At 38.3% G+C, this 15,937-nt stretch overlaps 1 protein-coding gene across 3 annotated transcripts in view; it reads right to left on the bottom strand.

Moving 5' to 3' along the window:
- The window catches only part of kcnj5 (potassium inwardly rectifying channel subfamily J member 5), a 79,475-nt gene that overhangs the window by 57,256 nt on the left and 6,282 nt on the right, over positions 1-15,937 (bottom strand). For all 3 annotated transcript variants that reach the window (XM_039764070.1, XM_039764067.1, XM_039764068.1), the window contains exon 2: positions 8,083-8,185. In XM_039764070.1, the coding sequence (XP_039620004.1) occupies positions 8,083-8,185 (103 nt within the window). The remainder of the gene's footprint in view (positions 1-8,082; positions 8,186-15,937) is intronic.

The raw sequence follows: 15,937 nt of genomic DNA, 5'->3' as shown, positions 1-15,937 counted from the left end.
TAGGTGACCACTGGTGGCAAGAGCACCCTTGGACAGGGCCTCAGTCCATGGTATTGTACATTTTACATTTAGTTCATTAATATTATGTGAATATTTATTGTAAAAAAAACTTATACAGAGTCCATAAATAGTATTCACCACTTAGAACTGATCACATTTTATTGTTACACAATATTGAATCACAGTGGAATCCATTTGCCTTTTTGGCACTGATCAACAGAGAAAGGCTCATTAATATCAAAGTGAAAACCGATCTATACAGTATATAAAGAAGGGATGATCTATACCCTGCAGTGGGCTGGCACCCTGCCCGGGGTTTGTTTCCTGCCTTGCGCCTCGTGTTGGCTGGGATTGGATCCAGCAGACCCCCGTGACCCTGTTGTTAGGATATAGCGGGTTGGATAATGGATGGATGGATGATCTACACCAGGGGCGTCCAGGTCTGATCCTGAAGAGCTACCTTGGCGGCAGGGTTTCCTCCCTGTCACTTTCTTAATAAGTGACCAATTTATGCTGTTAGTTGCCTTCTTTTCCCTTCATTTTAATTGTTTTGCTTTTTAAGTCTCAGTGCTTTGAATTGCTTTCTTTTTCCTTAAATGGCAGCCAAACAAAATGAGATGTGAAGTGATCCAACAAATGACCAACTAAGTCGGGGTCTCAAACTCCAACCAATTTCACTTCACCCAGTTTCTGAATAGGAAGATGATTTGTGTTGTTAATTAAACCCATTATTTAATTCCATGGTTTGTTGCTGCTTTCTTCCTGCCTCAGCTGACATTTCCAAAACTGCTGACGTTCTCTTTTTTCTCTAATTGCACTGGCAATACGTTTTGTGTGCCTGAGCAGATCAATATTACTGAGACCTTCACCTTTCTTTATTTTCAGATGCTGTATGATGGACGCAGGTTAGCTGGTCACGTGTTGATTCATTCTGTGTTTTGTTGTTGTTTGGCTGCTAATTAAGGAAAAATAAAAAATTGAGGGGTCTGAGTCTTAAATAGCAAGTCAACCAAAATTAGAGCAAAAAAATGAATTAGTAGCAAAATCTAGTGACCACACTCTTAAACATTCTGGTTCTGTAATAGCATTTTATGGTCCTTTACTGGGTTCTGAGGCTCCTTGTAGAACCATTTCTTGACAAATCACCATTTCATTTTGAGAAGGATTCTTTCCTTATGAAGTTTGTTCTTTGTGCTTTGAAAAACGTCCTAGTATGTAGAAAACAAACAGAAATCTTTAATGTATGATAGGCTAAATAGCAGGACACTAATTGATTAAGGAAACCTCAGCTTAGCCTGTGTTTCTGTATGCAGCAATAGTCTCTTTAAATCAGGCCCCAATGGGATTTCACAAATCTCTTATCATCTCTTCATGGTTATTTACTTTATGGATCCAGGTTATTGATATAAATAAATTAAAGTTCTTTGCGGAACCTTCATGTGGATGGGTCTTTAGGGAACCAAAATGGTTCTGCTATGGCTTTGCTCTGAATAACCGCTCTGGCACTTTTATTTTTAAGAGTGTAGTTAAGAAAATGGTTGCAATGAAAGCCTGCAGCCACTGTGAGCCTCGAGAATCAGAAGTGGACATCCCTACCCAAGCACCGCAACTTCTTGCTGTTGTCTGCTTTTTTATGTTACATATAATGTGAGCATAACTTTCATCTACTTTGAACGATTCAAACTTCATTTTCATGCAGTGAAAGTGCCAGTCAAGAAGGCCAAGATGAGATTTCATCACTCTACCTTGGTCTTAATGATTTAATTTTTTTTAAAAGGTTTAGATGCAAAATTGTCCTCTTTAAAAAAAGAGTGTAAAGTGGTTTCAAAAATGTTCCTGATGAAAATAACTTCCCTGAGCTGTGGGGGTTGAAGTTGTGACGTCTGAATCTACAATATGTGACAATCAGAGTCAGCTTTGATTCGTGGCCAAGTTGCCCTAAATGTGAAGTCTGCATGATTTCTTTGTTGTTGTGTGGGTTTCTTTCATTCTCTCCAGTTTTGTCAAAGAATTTAGAGACAGATTTTCTGTTTCATTAGATTTTTTAATTAAGCAGTCGACTTTGGACAGCCAAGTGGACAGTTGAACATTTGGCAGGATACAAACTGCCATCTCTTTAGTGTCATATCTGTCTGCTTTGTCTCTCTCTGTCTGTAACAATACTTTCCATTCGGCTTTTAGCCATAAGTCTAAAGTACACATGTAACTCTCTGAGGACTTATCTCTAGCTAAAGTGACCCCAGGGGCCGTAGTGTTCTTTGAAATGCTTTGTAAAGGGGCCGCCTGGCAGCTGATGCACTTTTCTCAGCTGTTCCAGAGCATGGCTCAGTGACCAGAACAGCGGCGTTTGCTGACTGCCAGTGGCACTCAAGTCTCTCAATGGCTGTTTTACACTAGATGTCTGATGAGCTTTTTTCTCAGCAATAAGAGTGATGGAGTACACCTCTTTGACTTCTTTTTGGATTTACCAGCATTAAATTACCTTCCTACCTTCCTTTTTTTGAATGTCTCAATTCTTCCAGAACTCCTGTTCTCTAGGACGTTAGCAAATGAAAATGGCTGTGTCCTAAATGTCACTCCTGTTGTTTAGCTGTGTCTCTTTTGGTTTCTGTTCAGAAGACCTTCTTAAATTGGGATGGATCCTTAAAGAAGTTACTTCTTTGGGCAGAACACTGGTATGGTTCCAGGAGGGGATTCCTTTTATAAGAAATGTATATAATCAATGATTTTCAGTAACACCCAAATACAAAGTGCTAAGCCAACAGGCCACCATCAGTGGTTCCCTTGAGATTGATTGTGTTACTGTCTCTGTGTGAGTCCAGCAATGAATGTACATCCCAAGATGTACATGTTAGGTTAACTGGTACCCAGGACTGGCTCAAGGGTACATGGTGCCCCCAGGCAGTGTTTGGTGCAAGCACCCATGACTCATAAATGACATCAAAGAGAGAGTCCCCCTCGGAAATAAGTGCGCCCTTGATTGCATGTGAAATGAATGATGGTTGTTTGTGGAACCGCTTGGCAATCTCTTACAATTGGAAGTGAAATCAACAACTTTTGAGAAACTCATTGGGATCTCCAAACTCACTACTCTAATCCTCCTTGGGGATTGGCACAGTTCTGTGGTGCAAAGGTACAGGGGCTGGAGAGCTTGGATTGGGTTTGATGCCCCTAGGTAGATGTGTACTTGGCCTTTACCTAGAGCTGGCCCTGCTGGTACCTCTAAAATGGCCCAATGAGAATATGCCATGCAATGAATTTCCACCCCATTAAAGTTTGATTCCAGCCTTGCATCCTATGTTGGAAAGCAAGATATGAAAAAGTCATTGGGGGCTATTGAAATCTCTGTTGGAAAATGGAGTAGCAAACACAGCAAAATGTGTGTGAGGCCTCCAAAATATATCCACAAAGCTGGCCAGGACCTTCACAACTAGCCTGGAAGATACACACCTAGTCCAACTTACTCTTCTCTTTCATCTAGCAGGCCTCAAACAAGGACAGCTGGCAAAGATAATTACAAATGTCCCAAAATATAACAAAATCACCATGGGGAAGGAGGATGACTGCAAATCCTTGGGTTTTAGACAGAAGGACAAACAAAGGATCTTTGTAATTAAAAGATTCATTTGACAAAATAAGAAATGCAAACAAAAATGTCAAAAGGCAAAAATGGGCAAAAAGGAGTTGCCAGAAAGACAGTCCCGCAGCAAACAAGTTCTAGTATGTAGTAGTAAAGTCTAAAGAAAGCCCAGTATCAGACATTTAGAGAACATCTTCAGGGCGCTAATAAATTAAGCAGTACCACTCCATGCCAGGAGGTGGCACAGTAACTGATATCATCTCCCCCCTTTCCCCAGGAATTCTGCCTCTTCTAGGACTTACACTATATTATATTATATTAATATTATCTCTGCTGCTCACGTATGTGGATTTCAGTTTCACCAAACAACAAATCAATTAATTCACGCTCATACGCCTCTTCATTGGGAAGAAACACTACTTTTCCCTAATGGCAACATGAATTAGATGATCTACAAGTCTCTAACTTAAAATTTAAATTCGAACAATATATTCAATCTCTTTTCGCTGTTCCGTTATTTCACTCAGTAATAATTTTCGTTTGTTTGCACTAATGCGATTTTTTCTATCATTTTTTGAGACTTTTGAATTTTAGTACTTTCATTATATCTAACCTGCTCTGCATATGTACCGCGCCAACGTTTTTGAATTCTTTATGACATTCTACTTTGTCATCTACTCTTTGTCTTTTATTTCCGGCCCAGGGTGGAGTCTGTGCACAAAACGAGCATGTACTGAGGCCATTCAATCCTTTGAGTTTTATCTCACTAGCAATTATTTGCTTTTCTTTCAATTAAAAGATATGTTACTGTAGAGGTATCCCAACTGTTTGTTTTTGCATTGTCTTTTAGTGAGAATCCAACCCAAAAACAGCAATTCCTACAAAATGAAAAACTCCAGACAAATGCAATGCTCTCCTAATCAGAGTCTTCTCTACTCTGGCCTAAATAGCCTGAGGCGGGGCTTAGGAGTGGTGATGTTAGAGTGGCACCGCCTCCTGGGGCTCCACCCACAAAGTCCAAAGAACAGAGGTGTAGTTAAAGTAACAGGACATAACTTACAACCACAATGGAAATACAAAAAATATTTAAAAAAAATTAAAAATAATAAAAACGTCAATAAAACATAAAATACACAAAATACACCTACATACATAACACTCTTTACTTAAATCTTTAGATCACCTGAAACCCTAAAAATCAAAATTGTGGGTTGTCCCTGAATTTATATTTTTTGTTATCAAGTTTTTATTTTATCAATATTAATCAAACATTGTAACTGTGAAAAAGCAGTATGTGGATAAAACAATCCCCACTCCATCCAACCAAGCTGAACGGTAGAAGAGGTCCTTTGTGGATAAGAAGTCCCATAGCAAGAAAGGATTGCTTCTACATTCCCACAGATGGTGCAACTGATAGCATCACTACAAAGATTTTTGTACTAAATATGTTATTTTCTTTAGTAAAAAAACAGCGAACAGCAGAAATACTAACAAGTTTAAGGGATGTGACAAAAGAGACGCCACTTTTAGCTTGGAGCAAAACATGGAGAAATAAGTAGTCAAAAAAATCAAGGACACCAAACTCTAACACTATACTTTTTACAGACAGAAACACAGGCATTAGAAATAAATAACCAAGAACAGTGGTCGACAGTAAGACTTTGAGGACTTTCAAATCTTGACTTGATGTTGTTTTCGGTGAATAGGATTGACGAGCTTTGATGGGCTGAATGGCCAGTTGTCATCAAAATGTTTCCAATGTTCTAACTAATGTCAGACACCAAAACAAAGGCAAATTTAAAATTTACATTTTAAAAAAGTTTTCAGTTGATTGTTTTTATTAGTTGCATTTTCCGTTTTTGTTGAAAAGTTTGGATGTTGTGGTGTAAGCACCATCCATTTTATAACATTGATGTCACAGGCCACAGATCACCAACACTCTGTGGTTGGCAATTTGTATTGTTGCTTTAGACAATATGGATGCACCAATGCAAAACTACAGGTGAAATGGCAGCACTCACAAGAAAACAGATAGAATGGTAACATGGTGATGACACAAAAATAATGCTAAAATAATTAAAGTCCAAAATTAACGATAACCGTATTTATGAGAAAAAATTCAATACATTGAAGTCCACAAAGACCCAAAGAAATTCCTTATAAAAAAAATAGTCCGTGTTTAAGTTGGGTGTTTAGTTTCATTTTATTTTTCGGAAGGTCACAAAGAGGAAAGAATGTTTAAAAAAAAAAACTGTGTAGTTTGCAAGCGTTGTAAGGTTTTGTTGTGATAAAAACTGCAATATCGGTTAATTTAGGAGTTATTGTTAAGTGTACACAGTGCAATGAAACTCCTGTTTGTACGTTTGACCAACATGGAGCAGACTGCCATTGTCCTTGTCTCACTCTTCCTTCATTTTGATTAAATCTGTGTGTAAATTCTAAATTCAGTATAAATGGGGATCTAAGTGTGCCTATTAGCTGAAGTTCAACTCCAGCTAATAGGTACATTTAGATTCCCATTTATACTGAATTTAGAATTTACACACAGATTTAATCAAAATGAAGGAAGAGTTATTGTTTTGTGATATTTTATTATTCGTAACTAACAGACTGAGACAAGTACAATGACGGCCTGCTCCATGTTGGTCAAACGTACAAAAAGGGTTTCATTGCACTGTGTACAATTGACAATAACTCTGAAATTAACTGACATTACATTTTTTATCACAACAAAACCTTACATTTTTGAGAAAACTGATACTATTGTATACCTGCATATCATTACAAAGTGTGATAGATAGACAAAGATATGAGGAAGCAAAATGAAACACGATTTTTAGCACTTACTGAATTGCCATTCATAATATGGTAGAAAGAGAACAACTTAGGATGGAGTCATTACTTTTATTCTTTCTTGACAGACATTCAAACTAGTCCATTTTATGACAATATGCTTCTAATTTTAGCATTTCAAACCAGTTCAGCATCAAGGTTTGTATTAATTCTAAATCAACGTTAAATGAATCAGCTTTGAGTCAAATACAGCCACTGCTGTTGTCTTCTCTGATAATACAGAGCCCTGAAGTGAGGTCTTTGAACCTCAATCCCCCCGGCACTCCTACTGTAGATGTTTTCCATGGTCCATGGATTCAATTATTTTGACAAGCCATCCTGTTTATTAATGTGGAATTAAATATCTATTTGTGAAAACACAATAAACCAGGAAACCCAAAGCAGTAGCAACCCAGCAAGGAGTTGCAGCAATTATGGAGACCAGTCATATCAAAAAAAAGACTCAGAGAAGAGACATTGCCAGATACGCAGAGTAGATGATGAGGGAGGCAGGGAATGGCACTACCATTATAGTCATCACTATTAAAAGGGTTAGCATTTAAAAAACACATACATATTTGCTTTCTTACTTTAAACAACTATGCAAATATTCCCAGGCAATGCCAGGTACTTCAGCTAGTGAAAAATATTATATCTCAATATTCTAAAGTATAATAAAGCACAATTTTATCATACTGTGATTTATGTATTGTTTAAGTATTATAGTGTGAGGTCCCTTTCACTCTCAGAGTCCAGCTTTCCACATCCTGTGTAGGCAGGCAGTGTGTTGCAGTGGGTAAGGTTTTGGACTTCAAACCCTGAGATTGTGGGTCCAAATCCTGTCACTGGCACTGTGGGGCCCTGAGCGAGTCATTTGACCTGCCTGTGCTTCAACTGGAAGAACAAAAGAAATTTAACCAATCTTATCTATAAATGTCTACACATGGAAGGGTGTGTGTCTGTCCGGTCTGGATGTGAGAGGTGAAGTCGGAGTAAAGGCTCCACCTCTGAGGATATGCAAGTGATGCCAACACGTCAGCAAAGCAAAACCTCCGAAGAAAGTCACTTACTCAGTGGCTAATACAGGAGTTAGACGAGCACATCGGCAAATGGTATCCCTGATACTTTTCCTCCCGCCGCTAATACACAAGCGAGGCGAGCACGCCGGCAAAGCGAAACCTCCAAAGAAACTTTCAATTACCTGACATCTCGACATTTTATGTTTTTTTCTGACGATTTCAATAGTTTTTAGGACCCTGTGCTTTTTACAGCCCAGGCTTACACAGTTAGTTTTGTTATAAATGTTGTAAGTCACCTTGGATAAAGGTGTCAGCCAAATAAGTAAATGTACTTTTTAGGTAAGTATAAAACCTCTGCTTTTTCATGGCCACCCAAAATTACGTACTAGCATTTATTGCCTTACTAGAATTTACTGTATTTTTGTAGATGTATTAATCATTTCATTTTTATCATATTTATGAGCTTGTTACAGCACTCAGTGAACTGTACTGTGCTTATCTGAATTAAACTGAATTTCAATGCAATTCAAATCAAAATTTCTCCCTAACGGCAATAAGAGTTTGAATTATAAATTCACACTTTGGCTTTGTAATCTTTTAAGACTTCTAGAACAACCCCCCAAAAAAATCTCAAACAAGTGAAGGATTAACCTCTCTCTGGATGACACCAACTTCCAAATCCTCATTCAGCTGAATCTGCAAATCTCCAGCCATCATGGCAAAGATGTTCCCCAGCTCAGCTGCAACATTTGGCCTGAAAGAAGAGGATAGAGATAAAAAAGAGAAAACATTTTTTTAAATGTTTAGTATTTATTTGACAAGTAAAAACTAAACAGGGTGATTTTTTTTTCTTATTGTTTTTCAGTTTGGATTTTAGTTTGCTCTATAAAGAGTTAGTGCCACCGCTATTTTAAAATGCTGGGTCTTGTGATGTTGGGTAGAGGGAATGGACGACCCCTGGCTGAATTATTGCTTTTTATTTGAGGGAGTAGACAGAGGGTGCTGCAAACCTAACAGTAAACCCGAACAGGTTAACACACCAGACACACTAATAATATTTGCATTAGGGAATAATTTCTTGTTTTATTAAATATTTCAGAGTAACTACATGAATACAGTGGAGTCTGTGCAGATATTTTTTAAATCACCTATGTGTTATATAAAATGACAGCGTATATATTGTAACAGTGTACTGTGTGAGCACCAACTCAATGGATTTTTCTCATTTCGTTACTCGTTTAATTAATTCAGCACACTTTGCAGAGATCTGTTTTCAATTTGACATTAAAGAGCCTTCTTCTTTTAATTTGTGTCAAAAAGCCAAATTAATTTCATTGTGATTCAAAGTTGATTCACAATAAAATATCCTTGGGGGTGAATACTTTTTATAGTCAACTATAAAGCGCGCTCAGTCACGCTGGACTTGTTTTGAATCACTAAGTGCTTTAATGTGTCCCTGTTTACACTGCCGGTGACTGCTTTTTCTCTCTCTGTACTCTGGTTTTACTCTAATATTCAAAGACATTAAGTGTTAATTGTCTGCAGTGGCTGAATGTAAATGTATTTTGGAGTGGAGGTTTTCTGTAATGGACTATCAACCCGTCATTATGCCTTGTGTGCAAAGGCAATAGCCCTTACAAGGCTAAAAGCTGGATTAAGCCCCTTCAAGAAATGGACGGCCCTCACAGTTAGGAGACCTGGGTTCACTTCCCGGGTTCTCCCTGCGTGGAGTTTGCATGTTCTCCCCGTGTCTCCGTGGGTTTCCTCCCACAGTTCAAACACATGCAGGTTAGGTGCATTGGCAATCCTAAATTCTTGGTGTGTGTGTGTGTGTGTGTGTGTGTGTGCACCGTGCGGTGGGCTGGCACCCTTCCCAGGGTTTGTTTCCTGCCTTGCGCCCTGTGTTGGCTGGAATTGGCTCCAGCAGACCCTGTAGTTAGGATATAGCGGGTCGGATAATGGATGGATGGAAGAAATGGACGTATGGATACACATCTTTGAATATGAGGGTCAAACTCAAAGAAAACATATGTGAGCCCAGGTAGAACAATTAAACTCCACAAGGATGGTGACTGGTCTGGAAAGCCCTGGCTTGTAAGGCAGAAGAGTTAAACACTGCAGCACTGCGCCTGCTTTTAAAATTGATAACAAGGCACAACACTCAAGCCAAAGGATAATATTGAAGAGAAGGGCCCCGATACTCCAAAGTATTAAATTAATAAACTTTTACTATATATAGCTCTTCAATGTCATGGTAGACAAACTATAAAAACTGCACACCACTTAAAAATTAATTTTTAACTTTAAATGAACAAAAAAATGCAAATCCAAAAACTTGCAGCATGCCAATACTAAACGGGTACATGTGTCAACTGGAATAGGAATGGCTTCAATTGAACAAAAGAGCCCATATTTATATCCCATGTACAGTATGAATATGAAATGCTTTGTTCCAGACAAATTAGGTCTGAATCTAAATCAACGGTAAAAAACACATTTGCAGTCTGGTTTGTTTTAAAATGATTTTATGTTTATTGTCTCTGTTTGGATGGTGGCATGGGTGTTAGTGCTGCAGCCTCACAGATCTAGTGTCCCACGTTTGAATCTTACGCCTGGTCACTGGATGTGTGGATTTTCTCCCCATGTCTGTAGGAGTTCTTCTTGCAGTTTATTTCTTTTTCCTCCCACATCCCTAAAGATGTGTGTTTTAAGCTGTCTGCTGATTCTAAACTGGCCACCAATGGATGTGTGGGTGAGTAGGCTTTGCAGCTGACTGGCATCCCCTCTGCTGGCTTTTCATGCCCGGTGCCTAATGTTGCCCAGATAAGAACTGGATTAGGTCAATTTACAAATGTTGTGTTAGTGCATTTTAAGAAATATTCCAACAATACATTTAAATGGGTTCTAAAACCTTGTTAGAATATTATGGGCAAGCTTACAAACAATTTCTGCTTTATTTAAAAAGCCTTAATAATCTTACTAAAAATATTTGTATGTATGTGAACACATTCATAATTCGAATTGCCCGTTGTCATCTCTATATATAATCTTCATTTGGATCTTGATCTTTGTTTGTCCGCGAATGAATTAGAAGAAGAAGCACTAGATGGCAGTAGAGAGACAGCTAAAACATAGACATTGCATTAAGAATCTCCTCCAGGCTTATACTACTGAAGACTGTAGTACTCCAGTCACACCTCAAAACACAGACATTCAAACTAAACAAATTGTTGTGCTTTAAATTAACTAAAGAGATCTTCATTTAAATCTTGATTTTTGTTTGTCCTCGAATTCCACGCATGCGTAGACCACCTTCCACTTTAGTACATTGTTGTTACTCACGGATGTCAACAATGTGCCGGAATAACGAAAGGGTGATGGACAGTGTTACACTGGTTAGCTCCTGAGGCCTGGTTAGAGAATGAGATTACAGAAGATAAAAGTTACGTGCCTACGTAACATATGAATGAAAGAAAGATAGTGGGTAAAATGAATGACAACGTAACAGCACATTCCGGAAATTATTATTGTTACGTTGTAGCCAGCGAGTGCTGCGCGTCTCACAGTTGTACCATGACTTGCTCACATGTCAGTGAAGTGATCCCTATTTATGCTTTAAAGAGCCTGGATACCTATGTGTCCCCCTTTTATAACCATTGCTCCGTGTATATTGCTTTACTCTTTGGATTGCCACAAAGCAACCTGCGAGATTGGAGAAAGGTTGAGAAGACATCGTGAGAGGAAATGACAGCGTTGTGAAAACGAGACGGACTGTGAACGGACAGAAGCAGAAACGCTCCTACACCACCACATAATTACAAATCGGAGTGATTCTGAGTAGGCCGTTCCTATCGAATCAATGTCCAAGGGTTTTTTTTTGTAATTTTGTTCTCTTATAAAAAATCATAATGCTGTGCGACGAAGGGCCCAGTTCATGACTGGCAGCCGCGTTTGAACAGGGAGCCCTTCACAGACAACTTTAACACGCGCAACGTAGTTGGGCACACATGGCTAGTGAATATATATTCATCAAATTAACAAATTAATTTTTAATCATCAATTTACGACTAGGGTAGTACTGGGGCTTAGCAGTGGGTGCCATTGCCTCACAGATCATAAGTCCTCCCTTCAAACCCCAGCCCCTATGGTGGTCTTCTTTGGGTTTGCATTTATTTTCTTCCAGATGTTTTCAGTTTATAATCCTGAAATTATATCTAAAGTGGTCTAATGAGAGTGAGAGTGCGCCTTGCGATAACCGGCATTCTGTCCAGGTGTACCTGGTGCTTTTGGGGTCAGCTCAACAGAATAACCTGAAATGAATAGATAAGAGTGGCATAGTGGCATGTGGGTTCCACATGTTAGGGACCTGGGTTCAGTTTATGGTCATTAGCTGTTTGGTATTTGTGAGGAATTCCCAATTTCTCTCATTTACTATAGTCTTGCATGTTCGATTAACTAATGGTCCAGAATGAGGCATTGTGGGTTTATGTGCGGATGTAGTTTTGCATTTCAGAAATGGATGGATGGACTTTATGACTTCTCTGTTATTTGTTTCAACTTGCAGTATCAAAGTCCAGTTTGCTCATTTCCATTTTATACTGTGCTATAAATTGGTCCTGTTGATTCTATACAATACCCAGCAGCCTGAGTGCTACCATCTGGAACATCTGCTTCATGGAGGTCAATGCCCCCAAACTGAACCCTCGGAGGTGTAAAAGACAAAAATCAGGCACTATTGTAGAGCAGTTTACAAACTCAAGAGCTAAGCTGATAAGGTCCACAAATCTTTTTTGAAATGGAGAGTGTTTTTTGATTTTAGCTGCAAGGCATAATATAGTTCATAAACATGAAACCTTCATCTTTTAACTTGCTCTGCTTTTGAAAGCCCACCTGGCATTATGACAGGCCTTTCCTAAATGTTCTTTGCTATGGAACACCACTGCCTTGGAGTCACCTTCACTGAGGTCAGGGCAGCCTGGGCTTTGAACAACTTCAGTATTAGACTTTACACCCATACCTCAATTTCTGTAAACATTATGACATTCCTGCCCTGTGACGATGAAGAAGATTTGAGAATGAGATTAATGAGATGGGGCGGCACGGTGGCGCAGTGGTAGCGCTGCTGCCTCGCAGTTAGGAGACCCGGGTTCGCTTCCTGGGTCCTCCCTGCGTGGAGTTTGCATGTTCTCCCTGTGTCTGCGTGGGTTTCCTCCCACAATCCAAAGACATGCAGGTTCGGTGGATTGATGATTCTAAATTGGCCCGTGGGTGTGTTTGTGTGTGTCCTGCAGTGGGTTGGCACCCTGCCTGGGATTGGTTCCTGCCTTGTTGGCTGGGATTGGCTCCAGCAGACCCCTGTGACCCTGTATTCGGATTCAGAGGGTTAGAAAATGGATGGATTAATGAGATTACTTCAATCCTAATAGATGACATCAGCTGTGTTACCCATCTAAGATGGGTTGAAATCTAAGAAATCAACGTAGATGTCAGTGTTAATTTTTTTAGCACACCATCTATTGGAATGTATTTTGTGATGCATGTGGTAATAAAATGAACTGCATTTGTTTTTCCAACAGATGATGCATCACAAAAAATTTTTAGTAATAAAACGCATTACTACAAATGCTTGTGATGCACCATCTGTCGGAATGACAGAGACATTGCTACTGGACGGACAAACACTTATCGTTTTAATTACGGTAGATACCCATAATCATTTTTGTTCTTCACGCATTTAGGGGTTCACACTCACCATCTGCAACATAAAACACCTACTTGCTACCCCAGCTAACAAATTTGTGAACAGTTCAGTTGAAACTGGAGGTGAAATGTGAACAAAGAGTCAACCATCTGTGATTTTTGCAGTAAAATCAACTGAGCAGAAAGGCGGATGACACTTTGTCAGCACTTTTGAAAGCTCTTCACTTTAACACCAGCTTATCAGCACGGCCACAGTCATGGGGCCCAAATTTAGTGTCCCTGGACTGAACTTACTTATTTAAAGCATGTTCACTTGTGCCAAGTGTGCCCAAGCATCATTGGAACTCTGACAAAGTGATTTAGTCATTCTATTTTTAAATACTTAAAGGTACAGACATAAACCTCAATGCCCTCACCTTATAATAATTCTAAAATAACAAGGGGTGAGTGCCGCAAAAAACACTCTTAGAAATAATGAACATGCTAATGATGAACGTGAATAAAGTAATCGCCACTTTTGTGGCCTGCTCCTAAAGGGCTTTGTTAGCCGATATTTAATGACACTTCAGCATGGAAAAAAACAGCGCCACTCGAACACTGAAAAATCACTACACTAAACATCAAATATATTTTTCACTATTACACCCAAAAAGGGTTACATTTAAATGTTTGAAACATAGATTAGAAACCATCAGTAATGCAAAACACAAATAAAATAAAATATAATAATTAATTAGTTAAGCAGTCACTCAGTCAGGTGCACATCTATTAACAAGCTAATAAGTGAACATTTCTTGCCATAAATGAGGAAGAATGTCAAACAGCGGATGTAAAAGAAAAGAACAGTTTTCTAAACAAGAATTCAAAATTCTATTGGAGGAGGTAGAAAGCTATGGAAAACAATTTTTGACAAAATTAAATAAATAGATAGGAAAATAAATAGCATATGCTGAAATGTGACAGCAAATAAATAAGAGTATCTTGAAATATGCTTTTTGTTATTTATCTATGCATTTATTTAATTATTTCTTCATGTATTTCTTTAAGTGACACTGCACGCAGCGTGCACCTTGGAATAAAAACTGTCATTTCCCCCTGTCATAGATAAGACATTGGGCTCTAATAACTACAAGTGCGTCTGGCTCAGAAGTCGTCTCCTGGCAGCATGAGCTTGACTCGGCCACACAGAGACTGCTCCTGGATATTACAAGCTGAGTGTTACCTGGTGAAGTTCAGTCAGCCCCCACCTTTTCTGTACAACATTGCACCCACACTACACCCATCCACAGTGCAAATCCCACCCTCATCACCAAGTGTAGTGCTGGAAACTCACATCAAATAGCATTCTAGTTTGCAGGTTTGCACTATGGTGACAAAGCTCCAAACCAGACACATCTGACGCAGCAGTGGTCTCTCACCACATGAATTTATAGGGAGAACTCCTTGTCTCAGCTGTGCAGAGACTGCTTCTGAATTCTGTGAGTGCAGCGCTTAACGGTGATGTCAGCTGAACTCTCTCTCTCTGTCTCTCAGTTTCGACCTATCCTGTGCAACACTAAAACTTCATACTTTGTAGTATCAAAACCAAAGTACATGTTAGGCGGGGCTGTGGCCCAACATAACCTTAAACAAAAACACTACCAAATGCCTTAATAGCTTATAAATACTAACTTGCTCATGGCACAAATCTGAAATTCTCCTCCTTTGTGTCCTTATGACTTGTTAAACTTAAAATAAATACTAACCATTTGTGGGTTGTGACAGACACACTAAACATAAACCAAACAGCACATGGTGCTCAGACACAATGTAAAGCTCTTATCTTCCCTAGAAGCATCCATTTGTCTATGGAGAGTACATTGTAGGCAAAGGCAATACAATGAAACAACGCAAGAAATATGAAATTAAAATAATTAAGAATGAACATATTATAAAGGTATCTAGCGTTGGATCTTGGATTCTGCTTCTGATTGTATGAGATTTCTCTGAGTACTCTGATTTGCTTCCAGAAGCCAAATAATTTAAAGTCACGTTGATTGGCAATTTGTTTTCCAGATTTAAGTAAATGCAAGTGAGAGTGTCCGGTGGTGGACTGAGGTGATTTCCTGCCTTGCATTAGATGGTACTGGGATATGACCTCATTGAACCTCTAATTGCAAAATTCTTCTTTTTGTTTATTTTCTCTTATAATGTGAATTAAATGCTTGTGATGCATTATCTGTTGTAACTTGTTTTATATAAACTAATCTTATCTAATCTAATCTAATATAATATAATATAATATAATATAATATAATATAATATAATATAATATAATATAATAATATAACTGATGTCCTGACTAGGTATTGTTGCTGGCTTCAGTTCAATACATGTTGGGATAGGCTTCAGTCCCCCTTGACCTTGCTCAGGGCGTATATAATATAATATAATATAATATAATATAATATAATATAATATAATATAATATAATTAGCACCCTGTGTAGGAATTATCCCACCCTTGATTCAACTGTGTGCTGTGATAGGCTTCAGCTTCCCCATAACCCTGCTTTGAGAAATTGGGTTAAGAAAATTGATGGATGGATGGATATTATATTATATTATATTATATTATATTATATTATATTATATTATATTATATTATATTATATTATATTATATTATATTATATTATAGGCTGGCACTGTAGTTAAACTTATATAATAGCATATAGCACAAAACTTTACATATTTTATTTACATATTGCAAAAGCTCAGATTTATACATGACTGATAATAATTTGTCAGGATATAATGTAAATGTAA

Source organism: Polypterus senegalus, chromosome 9 (assembly GCF_016835505.1).
Source record: "Polypterus senegalus isolate Bchr_013 chromosome 9, ASM1683550v1, whole genome shotgun sequence".
Classification (NCBI taxonomy): domain Eukaryota; kingdom Metazoa; phylum Chordata; class Cladistia; order Polypteriformes; family Polypteridae; genus Polypterus; species Polypterus senegalus.
The sequence above is the reverse complement of the archived record's forward strand: the minus strand, read 5'-3'. Positions and strand labels throughout refer to the sequence as shown.